The 20,140-nt window shown below is 55.9% G+C and overlaps 1 protein-coding gene across 2 annotated transcripts; it reads left to right on the forward strand.

Annotated features, from left to right (window-relative positions):
• The first annotated feature begins 6,323 nt into the window (after positions 1–6,323).
• SLC29A4 (solute carrier family 29 member 4) lies at positions 6,324–19,998 on the forward strand. Of its 2 annotated transcripts, XM_041401973.1 has the most exons (13): positions 6,324–6,499; positions 10,195–10,361; positions 11,165–11,322; positions 14,660–14,828; positions 15,472–15,603; positions 15,715–15,828; positions 15,908–16,036; positions 16,516–16,590; positions 16,932–17,197; positions 17,671–17,806; positions 18,328–18,515; positions 18,768–19,008; positions 19,083–19,998. In XM_041401973.1, the coding sequence occupies exons 4-13, from the start codon at positions 14,669–14,671 to the stop codon at positions 19,223–19,225; spliced, it is 1,584 nt and encodes a 527-aa protein (XP_041257907.1). In that variant the 5' UTR covers positions 6,324–6,499; positions 10,195–10,361; positions 11,165–11,322; positions 14,660–14,668; the 3' UTR covers positions 19,226–19,998. The 2 variants fall into 2 exon arrangements, with proteins under 2 accessions (XP_041257907.1, XP_041257909.1); XM_041401975.1 differs by lacking the exons at positions 6,324–6,499; positions 10,195–10,361; positions 11,165–11,322 and adding an exon at positions 12,744–12,779.
• Positions 19,999–20,140: the final 142 nt, after the last annotated feature.

Raw genomic sequence — 20,140 nt, forward strand, 5'->3', positions numbered from 1 at the left:
GTAGCAGGCAGTGGGCTGTGTCCCCAGAGCCCTGTGTGTGCAGATGGGCTCCTCCTGCCTCTACAAAGAAGGTGGCAGCCCCTGCCAGGAGGGCTCTGTCAGGGAGGCTGCTGTGAGTCCATGTCAGTGGAAGGTGTTTGTACACAAGTGTGTGTGGGAGAGAAGGGATCAGGCTTGTTTGTTCACTGCAAACCCTTGGCTGTCCTAAGTAGTTGGTTGGAGTGGCTTGTGGTGTCCTCTCCAGAACCCAGCACGTTCCCAGCAAACCCCTGAGTCACGCTGAAGTCTCACTTGGTCTCTTGACTTTAAGGTCTGCCTGACAACTCAATTCCATGGTCTGCAGTTATTTATTATATTCTGCTTTACTGCTCTCAGCTTTGCTGTGAAGTTCCAAGCTGCAGAGTGAAATACAAGTCTTGAAGTAAATTTAAGCTCAGTGAGCTTTGCTGGCAAACTGAACCACCCAGGAGATGTCTTCTCATTCCAGACTAAAGCTGGTTAACATTCCTGATAACATCCTTGGAGGTTTGGCCTAGACTCCACAAGCACAGTTAGCAGTAAACATGCACCAGCAACACAGGTCTGCTAAGCACACAAGTTTTACAACTCCTGAGTGTGGCAAAGGTCATGTTACACTCCTAAATGTAATTACTAACTTTACTGTTAAAAATGGAGATCATTTACTGTACTAATTTTATTCTCTTCTTAATTTCCATACCTTATTTTCCACAGGTGAGTAGGAGATCCCATAATCACTGTATTGGTGTCTTCCATATGCTGTAGTGTGTTCCTGCTCCTGAGCCACACACTGTGGAACTGCTGTGCTCTACTTGGTTCACTCTTAAATAGAAGCTGAAAGCCAGTTAAAAGTACAAAATCTTCTTGCTGTTGTAACAGAAAATCTTTCTATAGGGCAAAAATATTCATATTCTGAAGTTACTGACCAGCTAGTAGGGTGGAGCAGGTCACCTCTGGTCCCCACTGGCTGTGTATTTAAGAGTGGTGACAGTAGTTTAATTGCATGAGGATATAAACTTTTTCTCAGATAAAACATGACTGATGTAATTTCCCTGTGATGGCCTTAGGCCCTCAGTAACCACCCTGTTGTGGTGTGCTACCAAAGCTAGAAGCCTTTCAGGTTGGGGGTTTATCCCAGTGACATAAAGATGTATTTCTATTTTTTTTTTTTTTTTCTTTGAACATAACCAGAAATGCTGTTTGCAGCTGCATCCTCGCCTGAGTGTGGAGCATGTGATTGCACTGTTGTTCTCTGTGAATCAGGTGATGTCTAAACATTTCTGTTCTGATGCTCTGACAGACCCAGGGTAAGCCAAGGAGGCTCCAGCCCTGCTGTGGCCACAAGCTCCTGGTCACAGGATATGGCAGCACCTGTGCAGTCCCTCTCAGCATAGACTGACCTTCCTTGGAAGGACAGTGTTTGTTCTGTACAGCCTGTCTCTCTCTCTCTCTCCATATGGGCTGCACTTCTTGATAGCTTTTAACTCAGTGGAGGGTTGAGGCAGAGAACTGAGACAACCAAAGCTGGGGAAGGGGGAACACTGAAAAACTTGGAATGCTAAACTCAGGTCTTAGCTTGCAGTGGGATCAGTTCCCAGTGAGTACCTAGGGAAGGAGCTGTTTCTCTTGATGTGCAAATGGGCAGCGAGTGCAGGTCCTCGGCTGCTGTCTCGACATCTGTCTGTTTACTCTGTATTTCAAGTTCTGAGGCAGAAAGCTTTTATCTGCCCTGGTCTCTTCTTATGTCGCTGTTTCCAAAATACAAGTGATAGATACCAATCTAGCAGTTAAAAGGCAGGGCCTGGCAGAGGAGGAGGAGGAAGTAGAAAGCATCAAGAGGTTGGTAAAAGCTGTTTGTTCTGGTGCCCTGTTGAACAAGACGTTGGCACGAGTGCTCCCTCTGGGATCAGGTGTGTGCTTGTGCCTTGCTGCTCCGGGTCCTGCACGGCGAGTTTCTTGGCTGTGTTTTGCAGAGGGTGAGGGTAGAGGTGGTGGCTTTTCAAGTCTGCCTGAATGCAAATAAATACCTGAGAAGACCTTTAATGCAGTGACAGGTGTCTGCACAGAGGGAACTTGGTCTGACCTGTGTGGAATAGTGAAAAGGGAGGAGTGAGCAGAGGAGCCCTGGGCTGGGTGAGCACCGAGCCCGAGCACAGCGCTCTGTTACATCCCATGCTGTGCTTTCCTGGCTCCAAGCATGGCATTAGCACCAAGCAGCATCCAGTAGGACAGTAGGATTTCTTTCCCTGTGGGTTGCTGAGCTGTTCAGTATCCCACTGGTGTGTGCAGATGCTCCACTGCTGTTTGCAGAGCAACAGGAGTCTTTGTCCAAAGCATTGGTGGGGATTAATCACTGCAGAGGTTTGGGAAGCTTTATTCTGTGCTCCAGCTGTCCTGGCTAACAGTCAACTTTATTTAACCTGTTAAAATCTGAGAGCAAGGCCCGAGTGTCTTCTCCACATGTGGAGAGCAGGCCTTTCTTTTTCCTGGAATCTGCTGGCCTGTGAAAGGCTTGCAATGAAGAAAGCATGGCTCTGACTGTAAATAAATCCTTTCAGATTCCAGTTGTACAACCAAAGGAATTCAGCAAATTCCTATTTTTCTAATCATGACATGCCTTCATTTTAATGCTGTTCCGACTGGCAAATCTCATCTCACACTGCTTTGAAAATAATGGGCAAGAAGTTGTAATTCTGGCTTGCAAACAGCTGCCGTTGTGCTCCTTACAGGTGTCAGTGCTGTGGCTTTGGCCGTGTGGCTGCAGGGCCCCTGCATGTGTCCAACTCAGGAGTGGGGAGTCCTCCCCAAACCTGCAGCTCTGGGTTTCTGTGGGGTGTTGACTCAGCCCTAGGTCTACCTGGATCTATTTGCTCTTGCATTTGCTTCCTTACCTGGAGAAAACCCTGCATCCTGCAGTGCTCACTGACTGTTTGGTATCTGTGTCGATAAGTGGAAAAATCTGTCTAACATTCCACCTCACCAAGTGTCTGGCTCTCACTGCTAGCCCGTCGCTCTTTGTAATTTTATAACTGCCTAAGAAATTAAATCTGTGTTGTGATAAGTATTCTGTGTCTTCTTCCTTTTGTTTGCTCCTTGGAGATGGGGCCAGATAAGATCAGGGTAAGGCTACGTGGCCCAAACCAAAACAGCAGCAGTTCTGAGCCCTCGGTCTCAGCAGTGCTTTGTAGCTGCTCTCCACAGGCACTGTCAGCTTGGGCTTTGCAGGGGCTGGGAAAGGACAAGCTGAGCTTTTTTCTGGCACATTTTGCTTGCAAATGTAATTTTCCCTCTTGTTCCTCCTTAAAGCTGCTCTTCCCAGGACTTGCATTTGTGTATTTTTCTCATGCTGCTCAGGTGAGTTTGATAAGTGCCTTTATTCCTTTTTTTTTCATGTGATGCATCTCAAGCAGTATTTCATACCCAGCCCACTCCCTGTGCTGTCGCTCCAGGCTTGTTGCTTCCCGCATCCAAGCCCTGGAGGAAGATGTGGAGCGAGCCCTTGCAGATGGGAGAGGAGGCAGCTCCTGCTTCTGAATCCTTCCTCCCGCAAAGCAGCGACGGGAGCTTTGATCGGGCTGCACAAGAGGAGCCAAAGCCTTCCTGCTGCTGCTGGCAGAGCTGGAGCACGCAGGGCGAGATGAGGGTGAGGCTCTCCCCGTTCTCCTGGGGCTGTTCCGTGCTGAGCCCTCGCTGAGGAGCTGCAGGCGCTGCCTCCCCTGATCCAGCTCTGCAGGGCAACGCTGCTGCTCTGTGCCTCCCTTTGCTCCAGGCAAAATCGGCTCTGCTCGCTCACATGAGTGTCTCTAAACTGTTCACTCGGCTGCTGGTGATGTTTCCCTGGCTCCTGCCTGGAGCAAACTGAAGATCTGAGGTGGGTTCTGGCAGTGGCAGTGACTTCCATCTGCTGTGGTGGTGCCAGCTCCTCTGTCCCCTGTGTCCCAGGTGGATAGAGTCATCCAGCCCCGCCGATGCTTTGGGAGGTCCAACAGCCCCTCTGCTTCTGCCCTAGAGGAGCAAAGCAGAATATTCTCCAGTAAGCTTGGGGAAAACTGTAAACAGTGGGTCACACCCAGCCCTGAAACAGGCAGCTGTGGTTGCCTTCAGGACAGCAGTTTCACTTCTGTCTGCTGGCACTGAGTTTGGCCCACTGAGCATGAGTTTCCAGGGAAGGGACAGAGCAAGCCCGTGTCCAATTATTTATCTTTATTACAAGGGTAAACACAGACTCGTGCCTCTGTTCCTCCTTGCTTTCTCTTGGTGCTGAGTTGGCTTTTGGCTTTAGCTGTGATGCTTGGCCCAGTGGTCAGGCCCTGACACCCTTCACTATGCAGGGCTTGAGTCCAAGATGAAACAACTGGGCAGAAACTCAGTCCTGGTGTGAACAGCTCCACTTGGGCTGTGGCTGAGCTGAACACACAGCTGGGAGCAGGGGAAGGAGTGGGACACCAGCAGAGCAGCTCCCACTGCCCCTGGCCTGGCTGGTGTGCAAGGTGGATGCAGCACTGCTCATTTTTAGAGGCAGTGGACAGAAAGGAGGAGCTGGAGCCAGAGGTGAGCACCAGCACCACTCTGATCCTGCCCAGGCTTGGCAGAAGCTTGTCCCTCTGCAGCACCCACACTCAGCTGGTCCATGAGCATTCACCTCTCCTGCGCCACAGCCAACCCACACCAGGCTCAGACAGGCCCTTGGCAGAGGCTTTCTTGGCTAATTAATGAACTATGAGCTAATTGAGGGCGTTGTGCCCAGCTTGTGGGAGCTGAGGGCAGCTGATGCTGGCTCCTTCAGCACTGGATTATGTTTTGGGTTGGCGATTTTAGCAGAGATTTCTACTAAGTTACTGGTTATAATAAAGGATTTGGGGAGATTGCTGTATCTGGGTAAGCCCATAAAGTAAGCTTTTGGCAACATTTTGATTTTTTGGATACTGTTCTGCAGGGGCAAGGGAGAGGCTTGCTTCTCCACAAGTGTAATCTGGAGCTGGGGAGCACCGAGTGATGCACTCTGTGTCCATGTGCTCAGATCCACCTCGGCCAACGGTGGGTGCAGAGTCACTTTTGGGTGCCAGCCTGCTGTGTAACTCCTCAGCACCTCCCTTGCCACTGCTGTCCCCTCCTCCCTGCTTGAGGGAGGCTGGTGGCACCATCAGCTCCTCAGCAGCTCCAGATCGGGGCTGATAATTTATTTTATCTGAGGAGGGCAGGCAGGGGATGGGCCAGAAGCCTGGGCCTGTGGCTGGTGAGGGGAAGGATTCCAGGGGCCGGCAGTGGGGGGCTGTGCTCTGCTTGTGCAGCTGCTGGATGCAGTGCAGGGGCCTGGGGCCACAGAGTGTCCCTGTCCCTTCCTTGGGACCATCCCAGCCTTCTGTCCCCACAGCATCCATGTTCTTTCTCCCCTTCTCTGGGCCCATCCCAATCTTCTTTTCCTGGGACATCCATGCTCTTTCCTTCCTCTTCTGGGAGCATCTCTGCTCCTTCCCTGGGAGCATCCCAGCCTTCACGTTCCCTAGCAGCATCCCGGTCTTTTTCCTCCCATAACCTCCTTACTCTTTTGCTGGCAGCATCCCAGCCTTTTCCCCTTGGTGCATCCACGCTCCTTCCCTTGTTTACTCCCAAAACATCCCTCCTCCCATTCTTCAGCAGCTCTGCAGCACCTCCTGTGCGTGCTGAGGGCTCCTGCCTTGCTCTTGTGCTCCTTGACCCAGAGCAAAACATGAGAGGGGGGGAAAAATTACTGATCTGTGTTTGCCTCCACCTGAGCCAAAACTGCTGGGGGAGGCAGAGGGTGCTTGGCTGCTCTGTGTGCCACGGGCTCCTGCCTGGAGCTTGATCCATGCTGGGATGAGGGGGCTGTGGTGGGGCCAGAGCAGAGTGGCTCTGGCTTTGTGCCGCTGCTCTGCTGCGTTTTCCTGAGCAAATAATGCTGCAGCTTTTGGAATTGGGCCCAAAAATTGAGTTTTGGCAGGGGAGGGCAAAGCTCTGGGCTTCACCTGTTGGCTGGAGCCTGGAGCAGGGCTGGTGTGAAGGGGATGACAGACCCTCGGTGTCCCCTCTCTCTGCACCGTGGGGCACGGGGCTCTCTGCTCCAGGTGTCCCCTGAGACCCCCCTGCTCTCCGTGGGCACAGTGAAATCGTGCAGAGCATCTCTCCTCTCCTTACCCGAAAACAATTTTGGAAATGAAAGGCGGCAGACAGAGCCAGGGACGTTATCTCGGCCCTTTTTGCCGTTTCAGATAGGAAACAGCCTTTCATCTCTCCCGGGTGAAAGGCAATTTGCATTTCAAGAGGTCAGGACGAAGCTTTTTCTCTTTGCCATCCGACATTCGTTATTCAAAGTCTATTTGGAAACAAAACAACACATGCACGGGAAGATGGCCTCTGCAGGCTCGAATTAACTGCTCCTGTCATCCCTGATTTCCCTGGCTGCTGCTGGAGGATGCTGGATCGAGGAGGAGGAGGAGGCGGCACGGGCACTGCTGGAGATGTGAGTGGAGCAAACCTGTGAGCTCCTGGAGCTGCTCCAGGGCTCGGGGGTCTCCCCTGGGAATTGGGGTGGAGGGCTTTTCACCCCCCTGCCCTGCACAAGCTTGGCTCAGACAGGTCAGGTGCCCGAGGATCTCTCCAGAGCCGCCTCCCTGCACACCCTGCTCCCTCCCAGCTCCCACACTGGCCTGGGCTGGGACCCCAGCCCGGCTTCAACAACCCAATCCTGCCTCAAAAAAAGCCCCTGGCAGCCTGGAGCTTCGCTGGGGCCTGCTGGGTGCTTTGTTTTCTCAGCTGCTGCTCTGCCCTCGCTGCTGCCACTTATTGATATCAGAGTTTGCATTAGCAGGTGCAGCTCTGGGATATTCAATTACCTATAAAGGGCTGTAGCAAGGCAAGACATTGCTGGAGGCATCAAGGCCGTTGGTTTCAGGGTTTTTTTCCTTGGTTTAGGGTGCTTTGTTTTGGTTTTTACCTTGCATTTAAAGATGTGAGGACGGGTAAAGTGGCACTGACTGCATTAAAAAAAAACACAAGTAAAAAGTGGAGTAAAGAGAAGGAGAAATAAATAAATAATCCTGTTTATTAAATGAAACAGCTGGGTAGGAAAAAAAAAAAATGATCTCCGGGAAGAAAGCAGCTCCCTGGGCTATTTTTAGCTCTTTTGTTTCTCCCCCCCCTTTCCACCCCCACCCTCCTTGCACAGTCTGAGGTTTGGTGCATGTCAATCCTGCTGTTCTCCCTCACCTCCTGAGTGCCAGGTGATGTGCTCTTTTCTTATTTTCTTTTTTTTTTTTTTCTCCTTTTTGAGCATCTTATTTATAGCACGGAGCTGGGGGAAGGGCAGCAGCATCAGGAGAGGCCGTGCAGGAATCGCCCCCGGTCCTGCCAGGGCAGGAGGGGGCAGCAGGGGCTGAGCCTCTCCTGCAGCATCTGGGGTGGACGTGGCCCTCCCTCTGCTCCTCAGCAGCTCCAGGTGCTGCTGCAGCCCCCCAAAATTCCCTTTGCCTGGATCTGGGGGCTCCCAGCAGCTCCAGGGCAGAGGCCACGTTTGGTGGCTCCTCTCAGCTCTTGCTCCAGTGGGGCTGGAGGACCCTGGGTTTCCATTTTCCTGCATTTCCATTTTCCTGCATTTCCACCAAGTCTTTCTCCCTCTAGGCACCCACCATTCCTAAACCCATCCCAGCGAAGCTCTCCAGCACCCCCAGGCACTCGGCCCTGCAACCTTCCCCTTTCCCAGCCATCCCTCCCAATCCCCCATCTCCATCCCATCTCCTGGGAGCTGCTGCTGCCCCAAGGCCCCTCTCCCCCATCTCCCCCCTCACCGAGCATCCTCGTGGGCTCCCATCTTCGTGCCGTTAGGGAAGAAACACATAATTCTCTTATTATTCAATTAGGAGTTTAACACACAATCAGGTGATCGCTTTAAGAGGATTTCCTATAAGGCAGGATTTGAATAACGGGGCTATGAGTAATATATTCCTTTAACTGGTTTATTCCTTTATCAGATTTTTTTTTTCCCCCTAAGCACTTTAATGCATTTACTTTCCCATTGTCGACACTTTTCTCCGAGCTCTTCCTCCCTCCCCGAGCTTATGCAAATCCCCCGTAAGGCGTTTAATGCTCCGTGTGTGTCAATAGTGCCCAAATCTTGGCGGCAGCGTTAGAATTCATGCATGCCCCGGCTGATTAAGAGGGGTGCTGGGGCCAGCCTGGCTGCCCAAGCCCCCTTCCAGCCCCCACCGTGCTTGGGGCCGGCCAAGGGAGCTGCATTTTTGCAGAGAAAAGGCTGGAGCTGAAAGTCGCTTTTCTTTTGCGGGGTGAATGGGGAGCCAGGCTGAGCTGCCCGCCGCTGTTTGCTGCCCCGCCGCTCAGATTTCGGCTGTGTGGAGGTGTTTGCAGGGAGAAGGGGGGTGCCTGTGGGGGGGATGTGAGCGGAGAAGGAAGAGGAAGGAGGTAAAATAACCCCTGAACCCGTGTCAGCGCTGGTTTGTGCTCACACAGTCGAGCTTGTGCGGCAGAGGGTGCTCAGGGTGCCTGTGGGGATGGCTTGGGCATCGCTGGCAGGAAAAACAGGAATTTTCCCACTTTTTGTGCCACCAGGGGCTGAGGTCGTGTCACCCTCCCCACGCTGCCCAGCCTCCCTCGTGCTCTGGGTTTGCTTCCCCTGAGGCAGCCCCCGGAATTTGTTTTTGGGGGGTTAAGCAGCTTTTACAGACAGGGGTGTGATGTGCCAGGTTACTGGGGGAGAGGCTCAGGGGGATGTGTTTGCCTGCTCACCCGGCTGGAATGTTCACTCCGACACCTGCAGACAGCGCTGGGACACTGCGGAAAGGGGAGCCTGGGCAGGAGGGCAGCAGAAATGAAAGGAATAGCAAAAAGGGTTGGCCTGTAATTCCTGGTTTTCCCATTGCCTGAGGGTTTTGTGGCTGCTGGTGAAACACCCCTCCAAGGGCAGCTATCACCATTTTCTCCTTGCAGAGAAAAATCCCTCTCAGCCTGTGCCTGTGGAGAGCCCGGTGAGTGGGAGCGGGCTGGACCGGCCCTTCCCGGCGCTGTTTCCTCCACGCCCACCGCTGATTGTCTCCTTTTTTATCCCGTCCTGCCGCTCTGCCTGTGCGTGCAGCAATTATGCAAAGTTGCAATCAAGGAGCTGAATTAGGAGCTCATCTTGGATTAATTAGTGATGGATGCAAATCTGTTCCAACAAAGAGGAGCGAGGGGAGTGCAAAGGCCACGGGTATCCTCCCAGGGTTTCTCCAGCTCTCCCAGGCTGGTTTGAGGGCAGGAGGGATGCAGAGTAATGCCTTGCAGGAGAATTGGGGCATCCACGTGAAAGAATTTGGTTCTCGGCCTTGGGACAAGGCTTGGGTGCCCCAAAGCTGATGCTCAGCTCAGCCCCTGCATCTCCCTGGAGGTTTTAAACCCAGAGCTTTGGGCTTAGAGCATCTCCTCCCACCCCAGCCTTGCTGCAAAGCTTGGGGAAAAACCAGTTAATCCCTGCGGGCTCCAGCGCTGAGCTCCTGCCAGCGCTGGGGATTTCTGTTCGCCTGCAATCGGATTGTGACAAACCCCTCCACTTGCACTGAACAAATTCCCTGGCTACTCCCCGCTCCTTGCAGGCCCCAGTAATCCCCTGAGTGTGACTCTGGCCAAGAGGCAACATCCCCGATTAATCCCCGGCGTCTCGGTGCAAAGCCGCTGCTGCCGAGGGTGCTCCCGGTGCTGGCACGCCGCGCTCGGCCGGCGCTGGAGCAGACCCCGGGGAAGGATGCAAAGGATGCAATGCCGTTTAAAGGAGCTTTTGCAAGAGGGGATTGCAGGCTTGAGAACAGCCTCTTCTTCCCGTGAAGTGGAAAAGATGGATGTGCAGAGCTCCCGGGAGCACCGAGCCGCGGGGTGTGGGAAGGGGGTGCGGAGGTTTCATCCCTTTGTCTGCCCCCCCTCGGTGTCACCCACCCCAGCTGGTGCAGAGGGGCACTCACTGGGCACAGACTAACCAGGGCAGCCTGGCAGGGTGAGCATGGCTTGGTTAAGGAGCTCCTGAACCAAGGGTTGGCTCGTGGCTGTGCCCACAGGGATGGGGACAGTAGGGACAGCCATTTCCCATGGTACCCAAGAGTTTAAAGTCTTGCCTTGAGGTTTTTGGTGTGCAGACAACTGAAAGGTCTCTCCTTCCTCTCCCCTCTGCAACAGCAATGATTACTAAAACCTGACTCGGCTGGAAGGGCAAGGAAAAAAACACCAATACAGGACATTTCTGGAGATCGTCCTAATCCAGCATCTCGGAGCCAAATGAATCAGCAGCTTCTTATTCTGCCGGCAGGATTAGTCAATGTTCATCCAGGCTCCTGGGAAGCGAGGTGAGGCTCTGCATAGCAAGGAGCGAGGTGGCCACAGGGTGTTGGCTGGTTCATGGAGCCAAGCAAATCCCTCCTTGTGATCCTGCAAACGCTGCTGGGATGCACCCACTCGTGCTGGGAGCCATGGAACAGCAGGGAGAGGCAGCAGAAGGGGAGAAGGGAAAAATACCTCTACAAACCTGCAGTGTGGGCAAAGGATGAGGCTGTTGGGTGTGGGGGAAAGACTCAAGGCTGGGGCTGTGTGTAAGGGATGTCCCTCATGCCACAGGGACCAGGATGCCTGGGACCAGGAGCAGCATGCCTGGCTGGTTTTCCTGGCTGTTAAAGTGGGTCAAGCAGAAACCCAAGGAGCATCTGAGCTCGCCAACCTTGAGCCAACTATGTGGAAGCTGAATTATTCAGGGCCAGCTTAAAAAATTGAAGAGCCCAGCAAAACTCCAGGAGAGCACAGCCTGTGGGACCCCCACACCCTTGTGTGGCAGAGGCAGCTCAGCCTGCCATGCTCAGGGGGCACCTTGGGCATTTTGGGAGGGGGATAGTGTTGTTTGTGTCTAACACTGCCCTTGGGGATAGGGAAAGCAGAGAGAAAGCACCCAGCAAAGTTCACCCTGATGGATTAATTCCCCGTGTTCCCTGTAGAGATCCAAGCTGTAGCAGTTTCCTTGGGTATCCCGTCCCAGCTCTGTCACACCTACAGCAGGAGCACCTGGAAGGGAACCCCCTTATCTCCTGAAATGGGGATCTCTTGATTTTTGGGGGCTGTGGTTTTTGAGAGAAGGCTAAAACTTGATCTTTGCCACCAGGTGTTTGGCTGCAGCATCTCCCCGTGGCTGGGAGAACACCACATCCACCTGGGAGCTGAGGTGCTCCCCTCAGCTTGGCTGTCTCTAAAGGACCACCCCTGCTCCTGCTCCTGGGGCTGTGGAATGGGGAGATCCAGCTCCTGGGGGGAATCCCTGTGGTGAGTAATGCTGCCTGGCGAGCGCCGGGAAAAGGCGGCTGCACATATGCTGCAGCTCATCCTGCTCTTTTCCTGGAGCTCTCTCACTGTCTGGGTGCCAGCCAGCACAGACACGGCCAGGGAACCCCCACCACACTCACCCCCCTGTGGTTTTTACTTTTCTAAGGTTCCTGGAAGAGGGAGATGGAGTCTGGTGTAGAGCAAGGGGGTGTGCCCCAAGGGGAGTGAGGTGCTTTGAGATTTTACAGTGACACTATGACATTAGAGCTGAGCAAATATGCCAAAGCAAACAGCCCAAAAAAAAAATCCCCGTTTGCACCAGAGGGCCGAGCTGTGCAGGTGCTCAGCTCAGAGGGGAGCAAGGAAGGCTGAGCCCCAGCTCCAGGCCGTGCTTGGCACAGTCAGGTGTGTGCTTTGAGCCAAACTCCGGCTATTTCAGCCAAGGAGAAAAGATGGAAATTTCCACCTGTTTTCTTCCCCGTGATGGATTTGCAGGAGCCCCTTTCCCCAGCCCCGCTCCCGGCAGCAGGGCTGAGGCGGTGCAGGAGGCTGTGCCTCTCATTTCCTCTGGCGGCAGCAGCAGCAGCAGCGCATCCCCGGCCCCGCAGGCTGATTTACACAGCGCAGCATTTATTGACTGCGAGGAGATTGTCATTCACAGCCACGGCCTGGAGCAGGGATGGCTCCTCTCCTCCTTCCCGCTGCCTCCATCCTCACACGCCGGGGGGAGAGCTCAAGGATGGTCCCCCAGGGCTCTCACCCAGCTCGCTGGGAGGGGGCACCTGCTGAGTCCCCCCTCTGTGCCTTGCTGCTCCTGGAGACAAGCATCAGATCCCCGTGGTGGAGCCTGCAGCCTGGGCCAGCTCACCCAGCCCAGGAGGGGTGGGGACACCCGTGAGGTCCCTGCCTGGGTCACCCACCCTGGGGACACGTGTCTTCTCCCCGGATGGATATCCACACTGCCCCATGTTGCTGGTTCCCTTCCTCCTCTTCTTCCATTCCCTGGTTTTGGAAGGGAGCACAGATCCTCTTGGCTGTTTCCTCAAAAAGCTGGGGGATTGCTGTGTTCTGTTAACCAGAGCTACCATCCATCCATCCATCCATCCAGTCTGCCGTTTGTCCATCCCTCCATCCTGACTCCACCAGCCCCTCTTAGACAAAACCCTTCACAGGGCAGGAATGACCCTCTCCCTGAAAAGCTCATGCCCCGAATGAAATTACCGGGGCTTTCTTCCTAATTAACCTCTCCGCAATTAGCTCCGGACCTCCGAAATCCCTCCAAGGCACCTCTAGCCGGTACCCACAGCCGGTACCCACAGGCGGTGCCTACGGACAGGGTACGGGCGCGCACCGGGAAAGCCTCTCCGGGGGCCCCGGGGCCTCGGGGGGGCTCGGGGGAGGAGCGCTGAGCGGGGCGGGCCAGCGCCGGTGCCGCAGAGCCGCCGCGGCGGAGAGAGGTAAGGACCGCCGCGACCTGTTGTGCTCGGCCGGGACCGCGGGGAAAGGAGGGGAAGCCGCCGCTCCGAGCCCCTGCCCGCCCTGGCCCCGCCGAGCATCTCCCCGGCTCCCCCGAGCATCCTCCGGGCGCGGCCAGGAGCTTCTCCTTCCGACCGGGGACGTGGGTTACTGAATTCCCCCCGTTTATGGCAACTTCGCCGCTGGCAAGATGTCGGGGGACCCTCTTGGCGGAGCAAAAAGCGCTTTTGTGCGCTGACAGCAGGGCTGCGGTGCTCGGGGGTCGCGCAGAGCCGGGGGCAGCGGGGCGAGGGCTCCTCTGGGGTGAGACCTGCCCGCGGTGGAGAAACGCCCCCGCCCCACGTTGGGGCCACAGGGTGTAAATCCTTAGGGGCAGACGGATGTAAATCCAGCTGGAGGAGAAAATCCAATTTACGGCAGCGCAGGGATGCTCGGGGGAGCGAGGCGGAGAGTGCCGGAGGTTGGTCCAGCGCCGCGGCTGTGCAGCGCATCCCGCTCCGCTCCCGGCCCCGGGAAGTTTGGGCCACACAGAGTACGTACGAGGCTTTTCCAGCTAGTTTTTTCTCCAGCTGGGCTTCCTGCTATGGAAAAATCCTGCAACAGGCTTTTCGGCTTCCCGGGAGATGCTTCCCACTGGGTTTTACTGCCTGGGGAGGCGGCAGGCACAGGAGGGTGTGGGTGAGGGGGATTGCAGAGAGCTCCCCTGGGAGCAGCAGGGTGGAGCGGGGTCCCCAAGACAACGTGTCCTGCTGGGCTGCTCTGCTCTGGGATGGGGGCTCTTGGGGTGAACCCCAGACCCCATCCCAGCCCCCCGGCACAGCCTCGGGGCCGGGGCAGTGCTGCCCTGTGCACCCGCCCCTGCAGAGAGAAGCAATTTAAGCCCCAGGAACTCACTCACAGGGTCTGTGGGCACCACGTTTGCCCCCTTCCTCAGGGCCCTCCAGCATCCAACACATGCTGGCAGCTGGAAAACCTCTCTGCTCCTGCAAACGCCATGTCTGGCAGGGAGACCAAGGAAATCACTGTCATTGATTTTTCCTCCCTTGCCTGACTCAACCTGCTGCCTTGGAGGAGATTTTTTCACCATCACCACCCCTGGATGTCAGGGAGATCTGCAGGAAGTGGGCTGGGGACAGGCAAGGAATTCAGAGCAGCCCCCTGGGGTTGAACCACAGGGATGAACCCTGTGTTGGATGACTCTGGTGGGGTCACTGGAGGATGCTGAGTATTTGGAGTGCTCATTTTGGGATGCATTTGGTGCAGCCCCTCAGGTGTGATGCTGGGGTCTCTCTGGCAGGCCCGTGCTGGCTCTGATCCCCCAGAGAAGCAGATCTGAAAAAAGCAGGGTCAGATCCCATCCCCTCTCAGAAAGCTGCAGGAGTGTGTCTGCCCGGCCCGTGGCTCTGCCCCTGAGATGCTGAAAAGGGCAAAAAGCAGAGCAAATGTGCTGCCTGCAGGGAGCCAGAGCTTCCCGAGGCAGCCGGGACCTTCCCCGCAGCCGCCTTCCCTGGGTGGATTCCACCCGTTAATTTCTCTAATTGCTTTTGGAAATCACAGCGCTGTTTGTCTTCGGTAGCATCCCAGGGAGGTGCTGAGCCAGGCTGAGCCTCGGGGGTGGCTCCTGTGGGTCCCCCACGAGCACTGCTCACCCCCCAAAGCCAAACTTCTACTCAGAAGGTCGGTGGATCCCATTTGCCTCGGGGAAATCATCTTTCCAGGCGGAAAAAACCCATCAGAACCGCTGTGATACGGCGAGGTGGAGAAGACTCAGGGCCACCCATGTGTCACTGTCCCTTACAGGCCCCTGGGGGGGACCTGTGCACCCTGGGGTGTCACTGTCACTGCTCTCCCTCCCTCTCAGCGTGCCAGGATGGGCTCGGTGGGAGCCGAGCGCCTCAAGGAGCTGAGCCCGGCCGCGACGCCCGAGGGGAACGTGGTGATGAGCTTCAGCTTCGACAGCTACCAGCTGGAGGAGGACGAGCTGCAGCGGGGCAGCCAGGCCAAGGGTGTCCTCACCTTCATGGAGCCAGGTGAGGGCAGGCACGGCCCTGAGCCACAGCCAGGAGCCGGCTCCCTGCTGGTTTCCCACCCGCTTAGGAGCTCCCTGGGATGGGTTTAATAGCCACAAATAGCCTGAAATGCCACAAGATTGCCCACTACACTTTTTCATCCCTTTTTGTACCCGTGAGAGCCACCAGCACGTCCCGTGACAGTGGGATCTGCAGGCTGGCAAGGAGTTGAGGAATGGTGCCCTGGTTCTCCTGCCAGGCTCACCCCCAGCCTGCAGCTTCATGTGCAGGACTCAGGGACACTCCTGGGATTCACCCCAGCCCTGCTCCACATCCTGAGGCAGCCCTGTCCGCCTCCACACCCACCTTTGACCCTTCCTGCACCTCGACTTGTGCTGTTACCTGCACTGCCTGGCTCTCAGTTTGTTTAGCTGCAATTTAAACGCACCAGACTCCCAAAGCCCAGATGTTTTCCTGCCTCCTGGGTCTCCACTGAAATGTCTTCATTTAGGGAAGGAACTTCTCAGAGCTGGGGCTGTTTATTTGTGCATCCACAGGGAGCTGAGCTGTTTCATCGCCTCAAGGCTGAGGTCTCATGTGGGTCCCAGGGGTGCAGCAGTGCCACTGTCACATCTTTGTCTCTTTCTTTCCTCTTCTGGGGCAGTTTCTGAGGACCCTGAGCCCCAGGATCGATACCATGGGATTTATTTTGCCATGCTGCTGGCTGGGGTGGGATTTCTCCTGCCCTACAACAGCTTTATCACCGATGTGGATTACCTGCACCACAAATACCCAGGTAGGTCTGGAGCGGCTCCAGCACTTCCCTGACACCCCAAACCTGGAGAGAGCTCAATCCCATTTCCAAGGGAGCTGAACTCCTGTCCCCCCATCACCTGCTTCCCTCCAGGGACCTCCATTGTCTTTGACATGAGCCTCACCTACATCCTGGTGGCCTTGGTGGCCGTCATCCTCAACAACGCGCTGGTGGAGCTGCTGAGCTTGCACACCCGCATCTCCGTGGGTGAGTGGGGTCCCTGCACCCCTTGGCAGTGCTGTCCCCGTACTGTGCCCCTGCCACCCCCTCTGTCTCCTCCCCACAGGCTACCTCTTCGCCCTGGGGCCCCTGCTCTTCGTCAGCATCTGCGACGTGTGGCTGGAGCTGTTCAGCCGCAGACAAGCCTACGCCATCAACCTGGTGGCTGTCGGGGTGGTGGCCTTTGGCTGCACAGGTATGTGGCAGAGCAGCTGGGCTGGGACACGGCAGGTAGGGGTGGGAAACAGCCCCATCCCTGATCTCCTGGGACAATCTCCTGCCCTGATCCCTGTAACCCTCAGGTTTCTGCCCCATCCCATCCACCTCCGCCCAGGCATTGTGGGACTGGCCAGGGGCACCAGCACCAAACTGTGTATTCACTGATCTGGGCCACCATGGTGGCATGCCAAGCCTCCACACCTGGAGCACAGTGGAGCACCCAGGGAGGGAAGAAAGGCTTGGCTTGCCAAGCCCCCAAACCTGGTGGCCACAGACACAGTGGAGCACCCAGGGAGGGAAGAAAGGCTCTCCTGCTTTTGGAGCAAGGAGGCTGCTGGAAGGAGCAGCTCTCAGCTGGCACAGCTCATGGGTCCCCTCTGGGGTTTCTTCTCCCCTCCCGGAGTTTCAGTTGCAGCAATAATCCCTCCTTCTTCCCTGTGTGCCTCTCTCCTGAAGTGCAGCAATCCAGCTTCTACGGCTACACGGGGCTGCTGCCCAAGCGCTACACGCAGGGAGTGATGACAGGAGAGAGTAAGTACCCACAGCCACTGCCCCTGTCCCCAGCCCACCACAGGGACTTGCACCTTCTCCTGGGGCCCAGCGAGCCACACCTGGGCCCCCACTGGCCCAGCACAGCCAGCAGAGCAGGGATACCCCAGGGTGCAAACCAGGGAGTTTTCTGGTTTCTGAGTCCCTGCGCTGCCATGCCAGGCTGGGGGTGGGGACATCTGCCAGGAGCTTCATCACCCCAAAATCACTGCTGGCGACTCCTCTGCATGGGGAAGCATCACATCCACAGGGTGGGGGGTGACGAGGATCCCTGAGCTGGGATTCAGCGGGGCCCAGCACTGACAGCTCTCCCGCGCCACCAGGCACCGCCGGGGTCATCATCTCGCTCAGCCGCATCTTCACCAAGCTGCTGCTGTCGGACGAGAAGGAGAACACCGTCATCTTCTTCTTCATCTCCATCGGCATGGAGCTGACGTGCTTCATCCTCCACCTCCTGGTGAAGCGCACGCGCTTCGTGCGCTACTACACCGACTGCTCCCGCCGGGGCGTCCCCGGGAGCCGCGGCGCCGGCCAGCCCGGCAGCGGCTACCGCGTGCACCACGATGTCACCTTCGAGGACGTCCGATTTGTAAGCTCCGCTCGATGTTTTGTGCGAGGAGACTTGTGAGCCTTGACGCCACGTTTCGGAAGGCTGATTTATTGTGCTGTGATGTGTGTTGTGTTACAGTGCTATGTTAAAAATTATGCTTAAAAAAAAAGAATAGAGAAGAAAGGATTCATCAGAAAGCTAGAAAGAACAAGAATAGAATCGATAACAAAAAGCTCGTGACTCTCAGAGTCTGATGGAGCTGCATCTTTGATTGGCCATTAATTAGAAACAACCAAAATGCACCAATCAGAGGTGCACCTGTTGGATTCCACAACAGCAGATAGTTAATTGTTTAAATTTCTTTCCTGGGGCTCCTCAGCTCTGCAGGAGAAAAATCCTAGCAAAGAATTTTTCATAAAATATCATGACTACAGTAAGCCAAGGGTGGGTTTCCCTGCCGGCCCCTGGGGTTCTTTGCCACTGCACGTCAGCACTGCTCTCCCCTCATCCAGGAAAACCGGGAGCAGGGGCAGGGGAGCTCCCCCCGGGGCAGCCCTGGCACGGAAGCTGAGCTGGCTGGGAGTGGCACCTACATGCGCTTCGATGTCCCTCGGCCCAAGATCAAGAGGAGCTGGCCCAGCTTCCGAGGTGAGTGGTGGTCTCAGGGGAAAGCCATGCCCGTGGGGTGGGATAAATGATTGGTAACACAGTTGTGGGGGAGGATCATCCCCAAGGCTGGAGAGGGATTTTTGAAAAGGGCACGGAATAGCAGGACAAAGGGAAATGGTTTCAAACTGACATGACAACAGATTAGATGGGATATTATCCAGAAATTCTTCCCTGTGAGGGTGGGGAGGCCCTGGCACATGCTGCCCAGAGAAGCTGTGGCTGCCCTATTCCTGAAAGTGTCCAAAGCCAGGTGGTTGCAGCCACCTGGGATAGTGGAAGGTGTCGCTGGCCATGGCAGGGGGTTGAAACTGGATGGTCTTTAACAGTCCCTTCCATCCCAAACCATTCTATGATTCTATGATCCTTTCCTAATGATGTGCCCAAAACCATGGGCCAAACTCATCTTTGGAAGGCACGCCTGGGGCTCAGACAAAGCTCTCAGGCTCTGCAAGGAGGCTGGGCTGCACTTTTGGCTGAGCTGTGCTGCCTGTCCCTGCCAGACATGCTGCTCTACCGCTACGTCGTGTCCCGCCTCATCTGGGCCTACATGCTCTCCATCGCCATGACCTACTTCATCACGCTGTGCCTCTTTCCCGGGCTGGAGTCGGAGATCCACAACTGCACGCTGGGGGAATGGCTCCCCATCCTCATCATGGCCATCTTCAACCTCTCTGACTTCGTCGGCAAGGTAGGAGAGAGGCCAGAGCCAGCACAGGGTGGGTCTGTCCTCCTTTGGTCTTTCTGAGCCACTTGGCTCCACCAAGGGTCATCCACCCAGGGGGGTCTAACCCCTGTGAGGCTGGTGCTCACCAGTACGGCCAAGGTTGGGTTCCCACAGCAATTGGTCTTTCCATCTCATCTCCTTGTCACCCCATTTTGGGCACAGCAGGGCCCTCCCCAGCCCCCTCATCCCCCCAGCAGTGTCTGCCCCTCACTGCAGATCCTGGCTGCCCTGCCCTACGACTGGAGAGGAACCCACCTCCTCGTCTACTCCTGCCTCCGCGTGGTCTTCATCCCCCTCTTCATCATGTGCGTCTACCCCAGCGGGCAGCCCACCTTCGGCCACCCCGCCTGGCCCTGCATCTTCTCCCTCCTCATGGGCATCACCAACGGCTACTTCGGCAGCGTGCCCATGATCCTGGCCGCAGGCAAAGTCAGCCCTGAGCAGCGGGAGCTGGCAGGTAGGACCGAGCCCTCCCGGGAATCCCACGTGCTGTGGCCGGAGCACCCTGACAGCCCATGTCCCTTCCCACAGGGAACACCATGACCGTGTCCTACATGACGGGCTTGACGCTGGGCTCGGCCGTGGCGTATTTTGCCTACAGCCTCAGCAGCACCTCCCACAGCACCTGTTTCTACACCGAGACCTCCAATGGCTCCTTCACCTCGGGGTACTGAGCCCTGGGACGGAGCAGTGGGGACAGGATGGGACCTGCTTCCCACCATGGCCCCACATCCCTCCTCAAGGAGGGAGCCTGGAGCCAGAAAGCCACCCCGGCATGGACAAGGACTGGTATCCTGTTGGCACAGGGCTGTGGCATTCCCAAGCATTCGCAAATGCCCAGGCAGGCACTGTGCAGGGCCACTGCTTGGGGTGACATTCCTCCCACCCCAGGGGTTGGTTCTTGTTGCTTTTGGGGGTCTCCCCATCAGCAATGTGCAGCTCTCCAGTGGAGGCTGGGGATCTTCTGTTTGAGCCAAGCCATTGACAGGAGGAAGAAAATACTGCCAAATCCCAAAGGGAATAGGACCAGCACTGGGGAGGAGGGTGATGGAGGGCTGGTGAGGAAGAAGAGGAGCAAGAGAAGAAACAATCCTTCAGTCCCCCGTGGCTCTGGGAAGGTGGGTCTCGACTTCCATTGATGGTGCTGCAGGTTTTCACCAGGAATGGCTTGAAATCACAGACTCTCCCTAAATATACAAATCATATAGTTGGGGAAAAAAAGATTTTTTTTTTTATTGTGTCTTGTTTTATCCCCCCTAACTGCAACAGAGGCAGGGTCTTGCCTCCCCCCACCCCACACTGTGAATCTGCTCCATGCAAGGGGTAGAGGGGGGGATCCCAAGGCTGCAGCACTGCCAGTGCCACCTGCAGGCCACTGCTGAGCTTCAAGTTTTATTGCACAGGATGTAAGTGAAGCTGATTAAATAATTAAATGTCTTTGCAACAATGGCTGGTCCTTAGCTGTGCCACTGGCACACACCACAAGTGTGTGGGTGGCACTTGACTGCTGGTGATGGGCTGGGCTGGCAAACACACACAGGGTGGTGCCTGCTGCCTTTCCTGTTGGGTTTTGGGGTGCCCCTTGTGCT

Source organism: Onychostruthus taczanowskii, unplaced genomic scaffold (assembly GCF_017590055.1).
Source record: "Onychostruthus taczanowskii isolate IOZ18803 unplaced genomic scaffold, ASM1759005v1 scaffold19, whole genome shotgun sequence".
In the NCBI taxonomy this organism is placed as follows: Eukaryota; Metazoa; Chordata; class Aves; order Passeriformes; family Passeridae; genus Onychostruthus; species Onychostruthus taczanowskii.